The sequence below is a fragment of the Lathyrus oleraceus genome, chromosome 2, assembly GCF_024323335.1.
Source record: "Lathyrus oleraceus cultivar Zhongwan6 chromosome 2, CAAS_Psat_ZW6_1.0, whole genome shotgun sequence".
Taxonomy (NCBI): domain Eukaryota; kingdom Viridiplantae; phylum Streptophyta; class Magnoliopsida; order Fabales; family Fabaceae; genus Lathyrus; species Lathyrus oleraceus.
In genome coordinates this window covers 191,945,018-191,962,292 of record NC_066580.1, presented here as the reverse complement: position 1 = coordinate 191,962,292, position 17,275 = coordinate 191,945,018, and the positions used below count along the sequence as shown (strand labels likewise).

The window sequence follows — 17,275 nt, the reverse complement described above, 5'->3', positions numbered from 1 at the left end:
TTCGACCATCAGTTTCTTCTTTCGCATCGATGAATTCAAATTCAGATTTCTTGTCCTTACTAATGATGGCATAGGCGTCATTCCCTTTTTCAATAAGTTCTCAATTTTTATTATATAATTTGAGAAGTTTCCTTAACACTGGTTTCATTTGTGATTCAGAAATCCCAAGACTTGACATTGCACGATAAGCCGCTACTACCTTCGGATTGGGCGCCATCTATAATCCGTCAACAACTTTCTTTGCAACAGACACCCAAAATGTAAAACACCCCTAAATTCCAAGGATTTCTAGTGAACAATCGGAGGAAGGGTGTCTGCGAGAGATGAAACAATGTCGTTAAAGAGGCTCTTCAGTATGATCTGTTTTGCATTATAGGTCTTGATCTGTGTACTGACCTGCTGGCTTGTTTGAAGTGGCTCAGGCGCATAGCTTGACAGGTAAGCTTTTGGTCTTGATTATAGGTCAGTTGCAATAGACTCCTCCTGCAGCGTCCCTGGTGCAGTAAGATCATCTTTGATTCCTGGATGCATGGTTTGTCACCTGTACTATTGTTTATAAGCATTCACAGGTTTATCCCAAGGTTTGTAACTGGTTTCTTTTTATGTTGCAGGTTGCTGTCAAAACTCAAATATGCTGCTGGAGGTTTGAACTCGGGTTCTGCTCGTGAAGCACAAGGAGTTTGCAACAAATGTCCCAATAACTCAATCCCTCCAGATCCTATTGAAGACTTGTCAACAGGAGGTGCATCATGTTGTAAACGTGCAGGAGACATAGATGTTTCTGTACTCTTTTAGATTTCTAAGCTTTCCATAATCATACTTGGAGAAAGTACCTTTACGGATCATCTGGAAAAGGTGGTTCAAGTTTTTGGAGGATGATGGGTGAGGTTCTTGTTCAAGATAATAAGCCACGCGTGTCTCATTGAAGCAACAATTCTTTCCTGTAATGGATGACAGCATGTCACCGCAACTTAGACGCGTATCGCATAAGGAAACCAAGAGATTGGCTCCCCAGTCACTTTTGAAGTTCAGTTCATGAACACCCATTGTAACAATCATCTGATCAATGTGCATCTTTCCCATTCTTTGTACCATAGGTGCACTAACATGATTCAAGTATGATATTGGAGATAGAAGAGTGGCAGCTTCCACCTTTTCTACTATCTCCGATTGAGTAAAAGCAGCCAAAGATATAATCATCCCTTGTGAATGCCCAACAACAAATAACTTTGAGTTTATCACTGAATTAATAGAATTGATCATTTCTGCAAGATCATACAGGGCTAATCCCTGCCAGCTCCAATCCTAAAAATGCCTATTCTTCTCTGATAAAGATATATGGCCATGGCTCCAACGTGTTCCACGCACATTTCCGACCCAAACATCAGAACCATGATCCGCAAGGATGAAGCCCCATGATTGTTCTGGTGTATTTAAAAACCACGCATCACCTGTCATGAATAGGCTATGTAGAAGCAGAATTGGAGGTATTGAACTGGTTTGTATTAATTATGACTTGGCTTGCTCATGCTTTGTATTTCTCACGCATTGATTGTGTAACAGGGTTGGCTCCTGTTGGATGCTGCAGATGCTGCCGGTAACTCAAGTATGTTGCTGGATGTTGTATTGGTCTATTGTAAAATGTGTTGGTGTAAGCCCTAGAGGCCAATACTTTTGGTACTTGTATCGAATTATTTATTAATTAATAAAAGGCTTTTTCTTTATTATGGTTGATTAATAAAGTCCCTGGAATAGATAGTCCGTTTAATGTATTAAGTGTGACTTAATCATGAGAGCACATTAAACATAAGAACATTATTCTTAAAGTATCCGTAGTCTAGCTTTAGTGTGAAGTGGGATAACATTAAAGCATTAAGACTATTATGTTTATAGACTGATGATCACATCTCATGGATCATGGATAAAGAGTTATCAAGTCTTAAACATAGGTATGAATATTAAGACTAATATTTATACCGGATTGACCCGCTATGAGAATACTATATAGAAAGTTATGCAAAGTGTCATAAGTTATTCTCATGGTGGTAATAGTGTATACCACTCTTCGACCTGAAACCACTATGGATCCTAGATGTAGAGTCGAGTGCTTTATTGCTGATCCAACGTTGTCCGTAACTGGATAACCATAAAGACAGTTGATGGGTACTCCACGAAGCATGCTGAGGGACATGAGTGACTTAGATGGAATTTGCCCATCCTGCGTAACAGGATAAATGTCTATGGGCCCAATATTGAACTGGACAAGGATGACACGGTCTATACCTTGTGTTCAATATAGGCATAAGGGCAAAAGGGTAATTATACACATAATTATTATCACAGGAGGTTTTGTCAGATCACATGACATTTTCGTGTCTTGGGTAGCAGTGATGTGTTGCTAGATACCGCTCACTGTTTATTATGTTAAATGCGTGATTTAATATAATTGCCAACGTCGCGAAAACCTACAGGGTCACACACAAAGGACGGATTGATGAGAAATAGAGTAACTAAGGAACACCGTAAGGTACGGTACACTTAAGTGGAATACGAAATATGGTAAGGTACCAAATACTTAAGTGATTTTGGGCATATTATAAGATATGGGCCAAAATACACTTAAGTGGGCTTTTTAGCTTGAAGCCCACACAAGTGGTTCTATAAATAGAACCTCTTGGGTAGAAGCATTGTCATTCAGACTAACACTCAAGTGAAGACTTGGAATTTTGTTTCCCTCTCTCTCTCACTCAAAGCCTTCATTCGTACCAGCTAGCACTGAGATTGAAGGAATCCATTCGTGTGGACTGAGTAGAGACGTTGTCATCGTTCAACGTTCGTGATCGCCACAAGAGGTAACGATTCTATCGATGATCATGCCCATTCGTAAGGATCATTAAATGGAGAAAATTTTAAATTCTGTTGCGCCTTAGATGGCAATTCTCCTTCAGTGGTATCAGAGCCACTTACGAAACCATGAATCTGATAATTGTTTTTGTTCTGTATTAATATGATTAAAGACAGAATGAATCAAAGATTAAATTGAGATCGATCAAGTTATATATATATGATATATGTAATCTTGATGCAAAATACATTATATATGATATAGTGTTCTCGTTTCGTTCATTCAAACACTCAATGGTTGTTTTCCTTTGAGCGATCAATGGTCATTTGCTTCTTGATCCGACATTAGTATGGTGAAGCAATGACGTGTTGATCAATCATACTGAATCAACAATTGAGATGTGTTTGACGGTCTGAAATTGGTGCATCAGGGTTAGTGACGGCACAAGGGTTGTGTTGTCAGAGAGTTATGCGATTGGGGTTATGACTGCACAAGAGTTGTGCTTTCTAAACACTTTTTGGCACAGTGTTAACCGGTTAACGTATATGGTTAACCGGTTAACGCAATACGAAATAAAATTTTGAGATTTTCAAATAGTGTTAACCGGTTAACGCTTTTGGTTAATCGGTTAACGCAAGGCGGAAAACAGTTTTCCAAGAGATTTTCAATCAGTGTTAACCGGTTAACGCATTTGGTTAACCGGTTAACGCAAGGCAGAAAAGAATTTTCTAACAGTTTTTTAAACAGTGTTAACCGGTTAACGCATATGGTTAACCGGTTAACGCAAGGCAAAATTCACCGGTTCGGCTAACTCAGTGCTTTAAAAGTATCAAGTGTTGATGCGAAAAACGACGTCGATTTTAAATGAATTGTTCATTAAAATTTCGGCTTTGCGTAGTGTGATCGGTCGTCGAGATTTAATTTGATTTTAATTAATTAAAGGAATTAATAATAAAAATAAAGTGTTTATTATTGTCTTGTGGTGATCGGTTATGGCCTTAGTTTTCCTTTATTCTGCTTTGGGTTTTAAAATACGACCTACGTGTCGTGCCTCTCTCTTTATCTCCCAAATGTAACTTCTTTTCTCATCTCACTCCCTCGTATGTAAAACGAGTTTCTTTTTGTAATGTAATGATATGAAGAAAGCAAAGAAGTCAGTGCCAAAGAAGGACAACCTTGGAGATCTTGCTTGGAGAAGCTTAGATCGTTGTTAGGTTAGCTTAGGTTCTCTCATTGGCTTGGGAGAAGAATTGCGCTAGGGGCCATAACTGTTTCATTATGTATGTATGTATGTTGATGCATGTGAATGTATGTTGATGCATGTGAGAGGCGATTTATATGATAAATAAGCCGGTGAGATCAGAAAAATTGCAATTCCCTCAAATTAAATATTAAGTTTATGCTTTCCAAGTTTTAACACTCATCAAGACTAGTAATGGATAATGTAGGTTTCGCCTACGCGAGGTGCATGTTCTATATTAGTAAGGTGCGATGGGACAATTGTAATATCCAATTGTTAAAACAATGGGTCAAACTTAACTAAACTATGTATAATAACATTATATATGTTTAGAAGCAAGAGTTGGGAATGATCCATATGATGGATTGGAATAAGGAGTTATTCACCCAACTGAAATTTTCGAGAGTTGTATGAGATACAATTGGAAGGTGTTCCTACCTAAATAACCTAGTTTTGTGTAATCCGCCTACGCGGACTTAGAACAAAGTGAAATATGGATCTTGACCCACTAGAAAATCTTCCAACGGGATTTTCCGAATCAAATGATGAGGGTCATTTGTTTTGAGTAAAATAGTGGGAGCATATTTAATTAAAGGCCTAATTAAATATGTCAATGATACTTATATTTTCATTAATCCTTGTGTAGATTACCATGACAACAAACACCTCTAACAACATCTTGCGATCAACCCTTGACAAGGAAAAAATTGCCTGGGACAAATTTCCTGGATTGGTACCGAAACCTGAGGATTATCCTCAAACATGATAAAGGGAAAGGCAAGGAAGTTGCCAAATCCAAACCCATTATTGCTGCTTTGAAGCCTAGTGGAAGCATAGAAAAGGAAGGTACCTGCTTCCATTGCGGTAAGACCGCACACTGGAAGAGGAACTGCCCAAAGTACCTGGAAGATAGGAAGAATGGAGTAGAGACTCCAACTTCAGGTATTTTTGTTATTGAAATTAATTTATCTACTTCTGCATCATGGGTATTAGATACTGGATGCGGTTCTCACATTTGTACAAATGTGCATGGACTAAAAAGGAGTAGAGATTTGGCAAAAGGTGAAGTCGACCTACGAGTTGGCAATGGAGCAAAGGTTGCTGCCTTAGCCGTAGGAACTTATGAATTGACTTTACCTAGTGGTTTAATAATTCAGTTAGAGAACTATTATTATGTACCAGCAATTAGCAGGAATATTATTTTCGTCTCTTGTTTGGACAAGTTTGGTTTTTCATTTATAATAAAGAGCAATTGTTGCTCAATTTATTTGAATGATATATTCTATGCTACTGCACAAATGAACAATGGACTATATGTCCTTGATCTTGAAATGCCTATTTATAACATTAGTACTAAAAGGATTAAACCTAATGAGTTAAATCCAACTTACCTTTGGCATTGTCGATTAGGCCACATAAATGAGAAACGCATTTCCAAACTCCATAAAGATGGACTCTTGGACTCTTTTGATTATGAATCATATGAGACATGCAGATCTTGTTTAATTGGAAAGATGACAAAGTCTCCATTCACAGGAAAAGGTGAAAGAGCTAATGATCTTTTGGCACTCATACATACTGATGTATGTGGACCACTGAACATACCAGCCAGAAGAGGTTTTCAATACTTCATCACATTTACTGATGATTTCAGTAGATATGGTTATGTGTATTTAATGAAACACAAATCAGAATCCTTTGAAAAGTTCAAAGAATTCAAGAATGAAGTACAAAACCAACTAGGTAAGAATATTAAAACTCTTCGATCAGATCGAGGTGGTGAGTATTTAAGCCTAGAGTTTGATGACCATCTGAAAGAGTGTGGGATCCTATCCCAACTCACTCCTCCTGGAACACCCCAATGAAATGGTGTATCTGAGAGAAGAAATCGAACCTTGTTAGACATGGTCCAATCCATGATGAGTCACGCCGATCTTCCAAACTCCTTTTGGGGACATGCACTATTGACACCAGCTTACACACTTAACCGTGTTCCATCCAAAAAGGTTGAGAAGACACCATATGAGATATGAAGTGGTGAGAAACCACATATGTCTTACATGAAGATTTGGGGTTGCGAAGTTTATGTGAAACGACAAATTTCAACTAAGCTTGAGCCCAAATCTGACAAATGCTTGTTTGTGGGGTATCCTAAAGAAACAAGAGGGTATTACTTCTACAATCCTTCTGAGGGCAAAGTGTTTGTCGCTCGAACTGGAGTTTTCCTAGAAAAGGATTTCATTTCCAAAGGAACCAGTGGGAGGAAAGTAGAGCTTGAAGAAATTCAAGAATTACAAAGCATCGATACACCTATGGAGGAATTAGAGCAGGAAACACAAGTGGTTGTGGAAGAGCAACCTGCTCAAGTAGAACAAGACCAGTGTAGGTCAAGCAGGATACGTCACCTACCTGAGAGATATGGATATCTCATAACAGATCAAGGTGATGTATTACTCATGGATCAAGATGAGCCTGTGACCTACCAAGAGGCCATAACTGGTCCCGAGTCTGAGAAGTGGCTAGAAGCCATGAAATATGAAATGGATTCCATGTACACATACCAAGTTTGGACCTTGGTAGAGCCTCCTGTAGGAGTTAATCCTATAGGATGCAAGTGGGTCTTCAAAAAGAAGACTGACATGGATGGTAAAGTACATACCTATAAGGCAAGACTGGTTGCAAAAGGATATAAACAAATTCATGGGGTTGACTATGATGAAACCTTTTCACCAGTTGCAATGCTTAAATCTGTTCGAATTTTACTTGCTATTGTAACACTTCAAAATTTGCCCTCCTCTTCTTGGGACTAGCTTAGCATATTGCATTCCATTTTTTAGGACATTAGGCATTTTCATATTGCATATCATGTGAGAAGTAAGTCATCCTCCTAAATCTTTCTCAGAAGGTAAAGAGGTTAAGAGATTCAAGCTTGAGGGTCTCATGAATTGATCACTAGCCATATGAGGTTTGTGTTTCAATTAGGGTTTTCTTGATCCTTCAAGAGGTTGAGTATTATCTTGATTGCAAGGGTACATCATCATCAGCATGGTTGTGTCCTTAGCAAAGGTTTCAGAATTCATGCTCAGATTCCTCTGGATTAGGGTTTTGACCTCTGGTCAACCCTAATCAGTTGCATTCTACCAGTCAGGGTTTCTCAAGGAGATGGGGTTTATCTCTTGGATGGAGATCATATGAGTATTATATTGAGTTTATTTGAGCTAGGGTGTCATTTTGGTGCCATTTCATCAAGTGGTTGAGGCTCAAAGTCATCTGTGCATGTTCAAGTCATCTGGGGCCCCAGAAAGTCAACAGAAAGTCAACTGAGGGCTAGGAGGTGGAGAAATGAGTTTCAACATCTCATTCATGTCCCAAAGAGGCTTATTTGTCATTACAAATGCATATCTTGAAGAATTTGAGGTCATGGTAAAAGTTGCCAAAAATGGAAAGTGACCCATAATTGAAAGTTTCCAAAAATGGAAAGGTTTTGGTTCAAATTCAACTTGATCTTACATCATCAAGGAAGCTTCAAATGAATTTTTGTCCAACATGAAAGTTGAATATCTCTCTCTCCCATTTCCAAAAAGTCTAAGATCATGAAGTTATGATGTGTGGTTGAGGAGATATGATCCAATCATTGCCAAGTGTGCATGGGATTTCAAAAGGGCATAACTTTTGTTTCATAACTCCAAATTTGGTGCCTCTTTTTCTAAAACTCTTCTCTTGACATGAACTTTCCAAATCATTCATCACATTTCATAAAATCTCATCACATAATCATGTGATTTTTCAAGCCATTTTTGGAGGGAAATTCACAAATTTGAAATCTATGCATCATGGGAGCTTTCTACCATTGCCAATGTGTTTAAAAGATGATTTTGAGTGACTTTGATCAAGAAAATGTTATTGTTCACGTCCATTTGCTCCATGCACCATGCAAAATGTCATTTTTGGTCATAACACCTTATTTTGATTAATCACAACTAAACCATGCCTAATTTTAATTAGTATGTGATTAGTGAAGCATATAAATAGAAAAACCTAACAGAATTTCAGTTTTAGCTTCATAAATTCTAGATCTAGATCTCAAAATTCTTTTTCCCTCCATTTTTTCTCCAAATCAAAACTTCAATTTCTTCCACATAGTGCATTGATTTTCTTCCATATTCTTGTTCACTGACCTTCATTTGGCATAGATCAAGCATTGGTTTGGAAGATTCGAGCAAGAATTGAGCACTTGAAGATCAAGAACATGATGATGGAGATTCAAATCTAAGCTAGATCCAAGCCATTCCAAGCTTCATTTTCAACTTCAGAGGTGTTAACAAGGTTGATAGAAGGGATTTGGATGCTTTTGGACACTTGAATCTACCACTGCCATTGTTGGAGCTTCAAGAGGTCACATTTTCGAACCTCCTAATTCATGATTTTATGTGCATAGAATTGTAGAGTTTTTCATGGTGAGAATGCTGATATAAATTTCGTGTGATTTGGTGCAATATTCATGAAGTTATGTGGAATTGAAAGTTTGTAGATCTAGAAAGTTTTCCTTCGATTCTTGAAATTCATGATGAATTAGTGTGAATTGTTTATGGATTCGTGTTCCTCGTTGCATAGGCTTCGTTTTGATATAAAATTTGTGAAATTCTGGAAAAAACGCATGAACATTCATGCTGTTCTTCATCATCTTCATGAAGAAGATGAAGATCTTCGTGTTACGTCGGTTTTGCGTCCTTTGCGTCGGTTTGAACCGTCGCTAGCGTAGAACTAGGGCTCGCTGCCAAAACGGCAGCGTTTCATGGCCAGGCGCTCATTTCAAATTGCTACCAGGTTCGATTCCTGGTAGCAGCATTTTTCAAATTATTTCACAATTATGCTTTTCCCTCCCTAATTTCATGTATGTGCCATTTTCATTTCATTTTTTTTCCTCCAACTTCCAAAATTCATAACTAATTGAAAAATGGCTCAATTAATTCCAAATTTTTTGTAGCATGATCCTATGTTTGTCTAGAATCTTTTGGTTGTAATTTCATGATTTTACACTTTCTGGATTTTGAATTGTGGTTGAGTATGCTAACGTGTGTACATTTGTGACCTTGCTCCATTCATCTTATCATAAAATGCTCAAAAATAATCCAAATGCCATGAAATTTTGCATGATTGTTCCTAACATGTTAATGGATGTTTTAGGCTTGGTTTGGTATTTTTATCATTTACCATTTCTGTTGTATGCATGTGTTAACTTGGTGTGACAATATGTGTCACATAATTTGATGATCAACTTGTGCAATTTTATTGCCATGCCAATTGAACTTGGATGCTTCTGATTTTTTGTATGATGATTGTTTGGGATGTATTGAATGTTCATAAATTTTTCCAGAATTATTTGAATCATTTCTGTTTTGATTTGGAATCTTCATTCTCAATGTCCTAGAAAGTTTTCCTTCGATTCTTGAAATTCATGATGAATTAGTGTGAATTGTTTATGGATTCGTGTTCCTCGTTGCATAGGCTTCGTTTTGATATAAAATTTGTGAAATTCTGGGCACTTTGAAAAATTCTAGAAAAAACGCATGAACATTCATGCTGTTCTTCATCATCTTCATGAAGAAGATGAAGATCTTCGTGTTACGTCGGTTTTGCGTCCTTTGCGTCGGTTTGAACCGTCGCTAGCGTAGAACTAGGGCTCGCTGCCAAAACGGCAGCGTTTCATGGCCAGGCGCTCATTTCAAATTGCTACCAGGTTCGATTCCTGGTAGCAGCGTTTTTCAAATTATTTCACAATTATGCTTTTCCCTCCCTAATTTCATGTATGTGCCATTTTCATTTCATTTTTTTCCTCCAACTTCCAAAATTCATAACTAATTGAAAAATGGCTCAATTAATTCCAAATTTTTTGTAGCATGATCCTATGTTTGTCTAGAATCCTTTAGTGGTAATTTCATGATTTTACACTTTCTGGATTTTGAATTGTGGTTGAGTATGCGAACGTGTGTACATTTGTGACCTTGCTCCATTCATCTTATCATAAAATGCTCAAAAATAATCCAAATGCCATGAAATTTTGCATGATTGTTCCTAACATGTTAATGGATGTTTTAGGCTTGGTTTGGTATTTTTATCATTTACCATTTTTGTTTTATGCATGTGTTAACTTGGTGTGACAATATGTGTCACATAATTTGATGATCAACTTGTGCAATTTTATTGCCATGCCAATTGAACTTGGATGCTTCTGATTTTTTGTATGATGATTGTTTAGGATGTATTGAATGTTCATAAATGTTTCTAGAATTATTTGAATCATTTCTGTTTTGATTTGGAATATTCATTCTCAATGTCCATTTGTGAGCTTTGAAATTGTCTTTGACTTCTCTTGCACATGAAATGCCTTTGCTAGATGATTTTGTTTTGGTCCTTTTTAGGACATATTCATTTGTGTTTGAAGTTGCATTGTATTGAAAATTAGCTCCTGTTTTGAATTTTTTCTTCACCTTTGACCCTAGGCTTTGACCTAGGGGTTTGGACTTACATGTGAGCTTTGAATTTCAGGACCAAGCACTTAATCTCCATGGTTGATGATGCTTCATCATTTGAATGTTGATATTTGCTTTTGTTTGCTAACATTTGCTGTTTTGTAGGTTGATGAGAACTCACTTGAGTTTGCCTTATAGTTTATTTGTTGTACATTGAGATTGTCTGTTTGATATTGACTGTTATCTGTCTGTCTGAATTCTGTACTGATTGGTTTAGTTGTTTCCACAGGTACCTAAGTTGCTTTAAGTTCATTTGAACTTTGCTTTGCTTTGCTTGTGGTTGGCATACCACTTAGGTAATGACCTCTGACTTCATGTAGTCTGGAAGACCTGCTGTTATTGGCAGGCACCTGTCTGAAGCCCTCCTTAAGAGGCAATGTTTGTGGTTGTTTACTTTTGTGCCAAGCAGGTTAAGTCCTCTTAAGAGGCAATTGGCAGATAAAAGGGATGTGTCATCCATCCCCTGCTATTCAGTTGTGTCTCTCATCTTGCTCACACCATGTGTTGAAGCATTTTGAGTAAAAACCAAAAATCTTGTATATAGAGTCAGTCATTATGGAGAAGAGTTCCTTCATTCTGAACTCCCACATCTTCTGTTGATTCAAGCTCACCCAGGCCCGGGTTAAGAGCTATGAGGCATAACCCTCATCTCCATTTCATCTGCTCACCCTAAATCTCAATGTTAGAGGTTAAGAGCCTGACTACCCTTTCCAGTTGGCTTGTTTGTCAAGGTCGATATGACCCCTTGACTAAAGCCCAACCTTGCTTGAGCCCCCTTGGTTGTGTATAGTGTGTGCTATTTGCTTTTGATGTTTATCTGCTTAGCTTCTCATCTCCTTTCTGTAGGAGTCGTATGATCAACTTTTGAGGAAGTTGACGTACGTAGAGATAGACTTGAGTTGACTCACTGCCTGTGTGAGTCAAACTCTTGTTAGAGACTTCAATATAGGGATCGTATGCATGACAACTTCTAGGCTCGAGTCGTAGTGTCCCTAGTAGCTTGTTATCTCCCTAGTCTCTTGTTAGGTTAGAAGTTCTTTCCCTGTTAAGGGGAACTACGTTGCCCTGATCCTCATACCAGATGAGGTACGTAGGCAGGAGATCGTGCGAGATCTCTCCGGGCACCCTTTTCCTTTTTTGTGTGTGTTTGCTTGACAACTAGCAGGCTCGAGTTCCAGACTCCCTGTTAGCTTGTTTGCTCAACTTTATTGTTTCTTTTGACGACTCAGCGTCCGGTTAACCTCTTGTTTGCTTGGAGTCTGACGTAAGTCCAGCGATTGGCAGTCGGTTTCCTTGTTTTTTTGTTGTGTGCTTGGAGTCTGACGTAAGTCTAGCGATTGGTAGTCGGTTTCCTGTGGGTTGTGTGTGTGGAGTCTGATGTAAGTCCAGCGATTGGCAGTCGGTTTCCTGTTTGTGTTTGTGTGTTTGGAGTCGGACGTAAGACCAGCCATTGGCAGTCTGTTTCCATTTGTGTGTTTGCTTTGACGCCTCAGCGTCTGTGCGTGTGTTTTGTTTCGGCGTGCGTTAGCCGAACTACGGTAGCTCTGATTCTCATTCCAGATGAGATACGTAGGCATAGGATGCGATATCCTAGCGAGCCTATTTCCCATTTCCCCGAACTACGTTGACTCTGATGTTTGTGTCTGACAAACTACGTAGGCCCAGGATGCGATATCCTGCCGAGTCCGCTTCTTCCGTCTTTCCTGTGGGCTTATTCCAGTGTGTGTGTGCAGGTTTTGAGCAGTTTTTTTAGCAACCTTATTCTATTCTTTTGAGCGTGGATCCCGTCGAGTACGACGGACGTGAGGGGGTGCTAATACCTTCCCCTTGCGTAACCGACTCCCGATCCTTGTAATCTCCGGTCGTAAGACCATTTCCTTTCCAGGTTTACTTCGAGCGTTTCCTTTCCCTCTTTTGGGATGAATAACGCACGGTGGCGGCTCTGTTTGTTTGTTTTTCCCGCCGGTTGTTTTTCGCGGATGCGACAGCTATCGCTGCATATCATGATTATGAAATATGGTAGATGGATGTCAAAACTGCTTTCCTTAATGGGAATCTCCTTGAGGATGTGTACCTGACACAGCCTGAAGGATTTGACATACCAGAAGAAACCCAAAAGATATGTAAGGTACAAAGATCAATCTATAGATTGAAGCAAGCTTCCAGAAGCTGGAATCTTCGTTTTGATGAAACGGTAAAACAATATGGATTCATCAAGAACGAAGATGAGCCTTGTGTCTACAAGAAGGTTAGTGGGAGCATGATCGTATTCCTGGTGTTATTTGTAGATGACATATTACTCATTGGAAATGATGTCCCTACCCTGCAACAAGTAAAGTCTTGGTTGGGGAAATGCTTTTCTATGAAGGACCTAGGTGAAGCAACCTATATATTAGGAATCAGAATCTATAAAGATAGATCACAAAAACTGCTTGGCCTAAGTCAGAGTACATACATAGACAAAGTGCTGAGACGCTTTAATATGCATGATTCCAAGAAAGGATTCATACCTATGCAACATGGCATGTGTCTATCAAAAACACAATCCCCTTCAACTAAGGAAGAAAGGGAACACATGAATAAGATTCCATATGCATCTGCAATAGGATCTGTCATGTATGCCATGTTATGTACTCGACTAGATGTCTCGTATGCTTTAAGTGCAACGAGTAGGTACCAATCTGATCCTGGTGATGCCCATTGGGTAGTTGTCAAGAATATCCTTAAGTACTTGAGAAGGACTAAGGACTCATTCTTGATATATGGAGGTCAGGAAGATTTGGCTGTAATTGGTTACACCGATGCTAGCTTCCAGATAGATAAGGATGACTTTAGATCGCAATCTGGTTATGTATTTTGCTTAAACGGTGGCGTTGTGAGCTGGAAAAGTTCAAAGCAAGATACAGTTACTGATTCTACAACCGAGGTCGAGTGTATTGCTGCCTCAACTGCAGCAAAGGAAGCTGTTTGGATCAAAAAGTTCATTAGTGAACTTAGCATAGTCCCTAGCATTGTGGATCCCATTGGTCTCTATTATGATAACAATGGTGCTATCGCACAAGCTAAGGAGCCTAGATCTCACCAAAGATCCAAACACATACTCAGGCGTTATCATCTCATTCGAGAGATAATAGATAGAGGAGATGTGAAAATATGTAGAGTACCTACACTTGACAATATTGCTGACCCACTGACAAAGCCTCTTGCGCAACAGAAGCATGATGGCCATACTAGATCAATGGGCATTAGGGGTATGCCTGATTGGCTCTAGTGCTAGTGGGAGATTGTTGGTGTAAGCCCTAGAGGCCAATACTTTTGGTACTTGTATCGAATTATTTATTAATTAATAAAAGGCTTTTTCTTTATTATGGTTGATTAATAAAGTCCCTGGAATAGATAGTCCGTTTAATGTATTAAGTGTGACTTAATCATGAGAGCACATTAAACATAAGAACACTATTCTTAAAGTATCCGTAGTCGAGCTTTAGTGTGAAGTGGGATAACATTAAAGTATTAAGACTATTATGTTTGCAGACTGATGATCACATCTCATGGATCATGGATAAAGAGTTATCAAGTCTTAAACATAGGTATGAATATTAAGAGTAATATTTATACCGGATTGACCCGCTATGAGAATACTATATAGAAAGTTATGCAAAGTGTCATAAGTTATTCTCATGGTGATAATAGTGTATACCACTCTTCGACCTGAAACCACTATGGATCCTAGATGTAGAGTCGAGTGCTTTATTGCTGATCCAACGTTGTCTGTAACTGGATAACCATAAAGACAGTTGATGGGTACTCCACGAAGCATGCTGAGGGACATGAGTGACCTAGATGGAATTTGCCCATCCTGCGTAACAGGATAAATGTCTATGGGCCCAATATTGAAGTGGACAAGGATGACACAGTCTATACCTTGTGTTCAATAAAGACATAAGGGCAAAAAGGTAATTATACACATAATTATTATCACAGGAGGTTTTGTCAGATCACATGACATTTTCGTGTCTTGGGTAGCAGTGATGTGTTACTAGATACCGCTCACTGTTTATTATGTTAAATGCGTGATTTAATATAATTGCCAACGTCGCGAAAACCTACAGGGTCACACACAAAGGACGGATTAATGAGAAATAGAGTAACTAAGGAACACCGTAAGGTACGGTACACTTAAGTGGAATACGAAATATGGTAAGGTACCAAATACTTAAGTGATTTTGGGCATATTATAAGATATGGGCCAAAATACACTTAAGTGGGCTTTTTAGCTTGAAGCCCACATAAGTGGTTCTATAAATAGAACCCCTTGGGTAGAAGCATTGTCACTCAGACTAACACTCAAGTGAAGACTTGGAATTTTGTTTCCCTCTCTCTCTCACTCAAAGCCTTCATTCGTACCAGCTAGCACTGAGATTGAAGGAATCCGTTCGTGTGGACTGAGTAGAGACGTTGTCATCGTTCAACGTTCGTGATCGCCACAAGAGGTAACGATTCTATCGATGATCATGCCCATTCGTAAGGATCACTAAATGGAGAAAATTTTAAATTCCGCTGCGCCTTGGATGGCAATTCTCCTTCAAGATTTTGGTCTATTGTAAAATGCAGGTTGTTCATGATGGTGGTTGTGAGGCCAAGCGCATGTAGCATACAGTGGAACTATTGTCACATGGCTAGGTTTGCCGCCATTGCTTACATTAAAAATCTCTCTGTCTTCTGCCAATAGATCATGTAATGGACTTTTCTTGCTCTTGCTATGTTGAATTTCTAATAAAGATTTTGCCTTGAAACCAGGAGCAGGCTTCCGAGCTTTCCCTGCAGGCAATTCAGGATTCTGGGAGGCAACAAGACTAAATGACTTTAAGTCATTCTCAACAAATATTTCAGTGATGCTTTCTGGAAGATTAGTAGGGAGGTCACTAACTTCTCGATGAACTGCATTTGTGATAGCCGTTCTGGATACACCATCCTCGTCGCTTATCTGTTTGAGGTGTGTTTCATAATCTCCTTCTTCCCTATTGACCTCATTCAAATTGATTTCACTATAATTTGGCTTTTCAGACTCTGAATTCTTCGACTGCTGCAAAGTTACATTTTTTAGCAGTCCCTCCGCTTGCAGCTTCCAGAGAAGTAACCTGCTGGTTTGAAACGGGGACAGAGGATGACCGAGCAACAATGCTAGTCATTTTCCCTTTGGTTGTTGAATCATCCTTGATTGCATCAAGGGAAAGAGCTGAGCCACTAATTTAGCATTTGCAGGTTGTGATAGATCAATATTCCGTTCATGTGTCCATTCCTGCATAGCTTGGAGTTGAGCAGACATAGCAATCTGGTTGTTCATAGCACTTGGCATCAAATATGTTAGACCTGCTATCACCAACAAAGTCGGTAAATCCACCATCATCTTCAGTGTAACCCAAAATACCCTTGAGATTGCCCTCTGATTCCTTCTTGATAGCAGCTTTGATCTGCTCACAGGTTGCGTTCTTGGCAAGCCTTACAGTGAGGTCAACAACTGAAACATCAACGGTAGGGACACGGAATGATGTCCCAGTCAATTTACCATCTAGTTATGGAAGAGCCTTTCCTACAGCCTTAGCAGCTCCAGTGCTGCTGGGAATGATGTTGAAGGAAGCAACTCTTCCTTCTCATTAACACCAATGACAAACATGGGTGCATCTTTGCTTGGGGCAGAAATGACAACCTTCTTGGCACCACCCTTCAAGCGAGCAACAGCTTTATCCTTGTCAGTGAAAACACCAGTAGACTCAACAACAAAGTCAACTCCAACTTCACCCCATGGGATCTCCTCAGGGTTTCTAGTTCCGAAAACAGCAACTTCTTTCTCGCCGAAAAGAAGGGTTTTAGAGTCCTTCACCTTAAGTTCAAAATGCTTCCATTGTCCATGAACAGAGTCATACTTGAACATATATGTCATGTAATCAGTAGTGATGAAAGGATCGTTGATGGCAACGAGTTCAACGTCGTTTCTTTGAAGAGCAACTCTTATAACCAAACGGCCAATTCTTCTGAATCCGTTGATACCGTTCTTGATCTTCTTGTCAGATGCCATGATATTGAGTTGAAAAGTTGTGGAGAAAAAGGAATGAGATTAGAGTGTGGTTTGGTTTGAGAGTTAATAGCTTCCAAAATCATATGCAGACTTTGAATGAACTAAATTCAGCAACTACCAAAAGTAACCATCATGTTTTCCACCTGTAATTAGTAGATGCAAGATTTCTGGCCTGACCAACAGATGTTGTTTTGACCATCTCCAACCTGAGTTTTTTGAACTGACATCACTAGGCACATCCTTGCTATCATGCATGAGAGTACTTGCTTGTTCACTCGGCGATGTGGCACCGGGTGGTTTTATGCATCTGTTGTCTTTTACCATGTCAGTGTTGTGTTATTGACTTTGATTCATTTCCTTGGATTTCATGCAGGTCATGTGCATATGGAGGGTGAATAGTTGAACAAAGTAACATGATGGCCAAAATTGAGCTTTATGACCACTCACAACACATGGCAAACCAAAAAACAACAGTCAAAGGTTAAAGATTGAGAATGGAATCAGAATTGGGATTGGGGATATAGGGTTTTAGGAATTTGGGGAATTGGGTTGACTTTGGTCAAAGTTAACCAGAAAGT

At 39.0% G+C, this 17,275-nt stretch overlaps 1 protein-coding gene and 1 pseudogene across 1 annotated transcript; both read right to left on the bottom strand.

Moving 5' to 3' along the window:
* Positions 1 to 747: 747 nt before the first annotated feature.
* LOC127122560 (triacylglycerol lipase 1-like) lies at positions 748 to 15,810 on the bottom strand (annotated as a pseudogene).
* A 386-nt stretch (positions 15,811 to 16,196) lies between these two features.
* On the bottom strand, positions 16,197 to 16,741 carry LOC127121298 (glyceraldehyde-3-phosphate dehydrogenase, cytosolic-like). Its single transcript, XM_051051837.1, has one exon. It carries the CDS (start codon positions 16,695 to 16,697, stop codon positions 16,212 to 16,214), a length of 486 nt encoding a protein of 161 aa, XP_050907794.1. The 5' UTR covers positions 16,698 to 16,741; the 3' UTR covers positions 16,197 to 16,211.
* Between the last annotated feature and the right edge of the window lie 534 nt (positions 16,742 to 17,275).

Excerpts from the sequence above, each read along its gene's own strand:
- LOC127121298 (XM_051051837.1), bottom strand. The coding sequence starts at position 16,697 with ATGGCATCTGACAAGAAGATCAAGAACGGTATCAACGGATTCAGAAGA.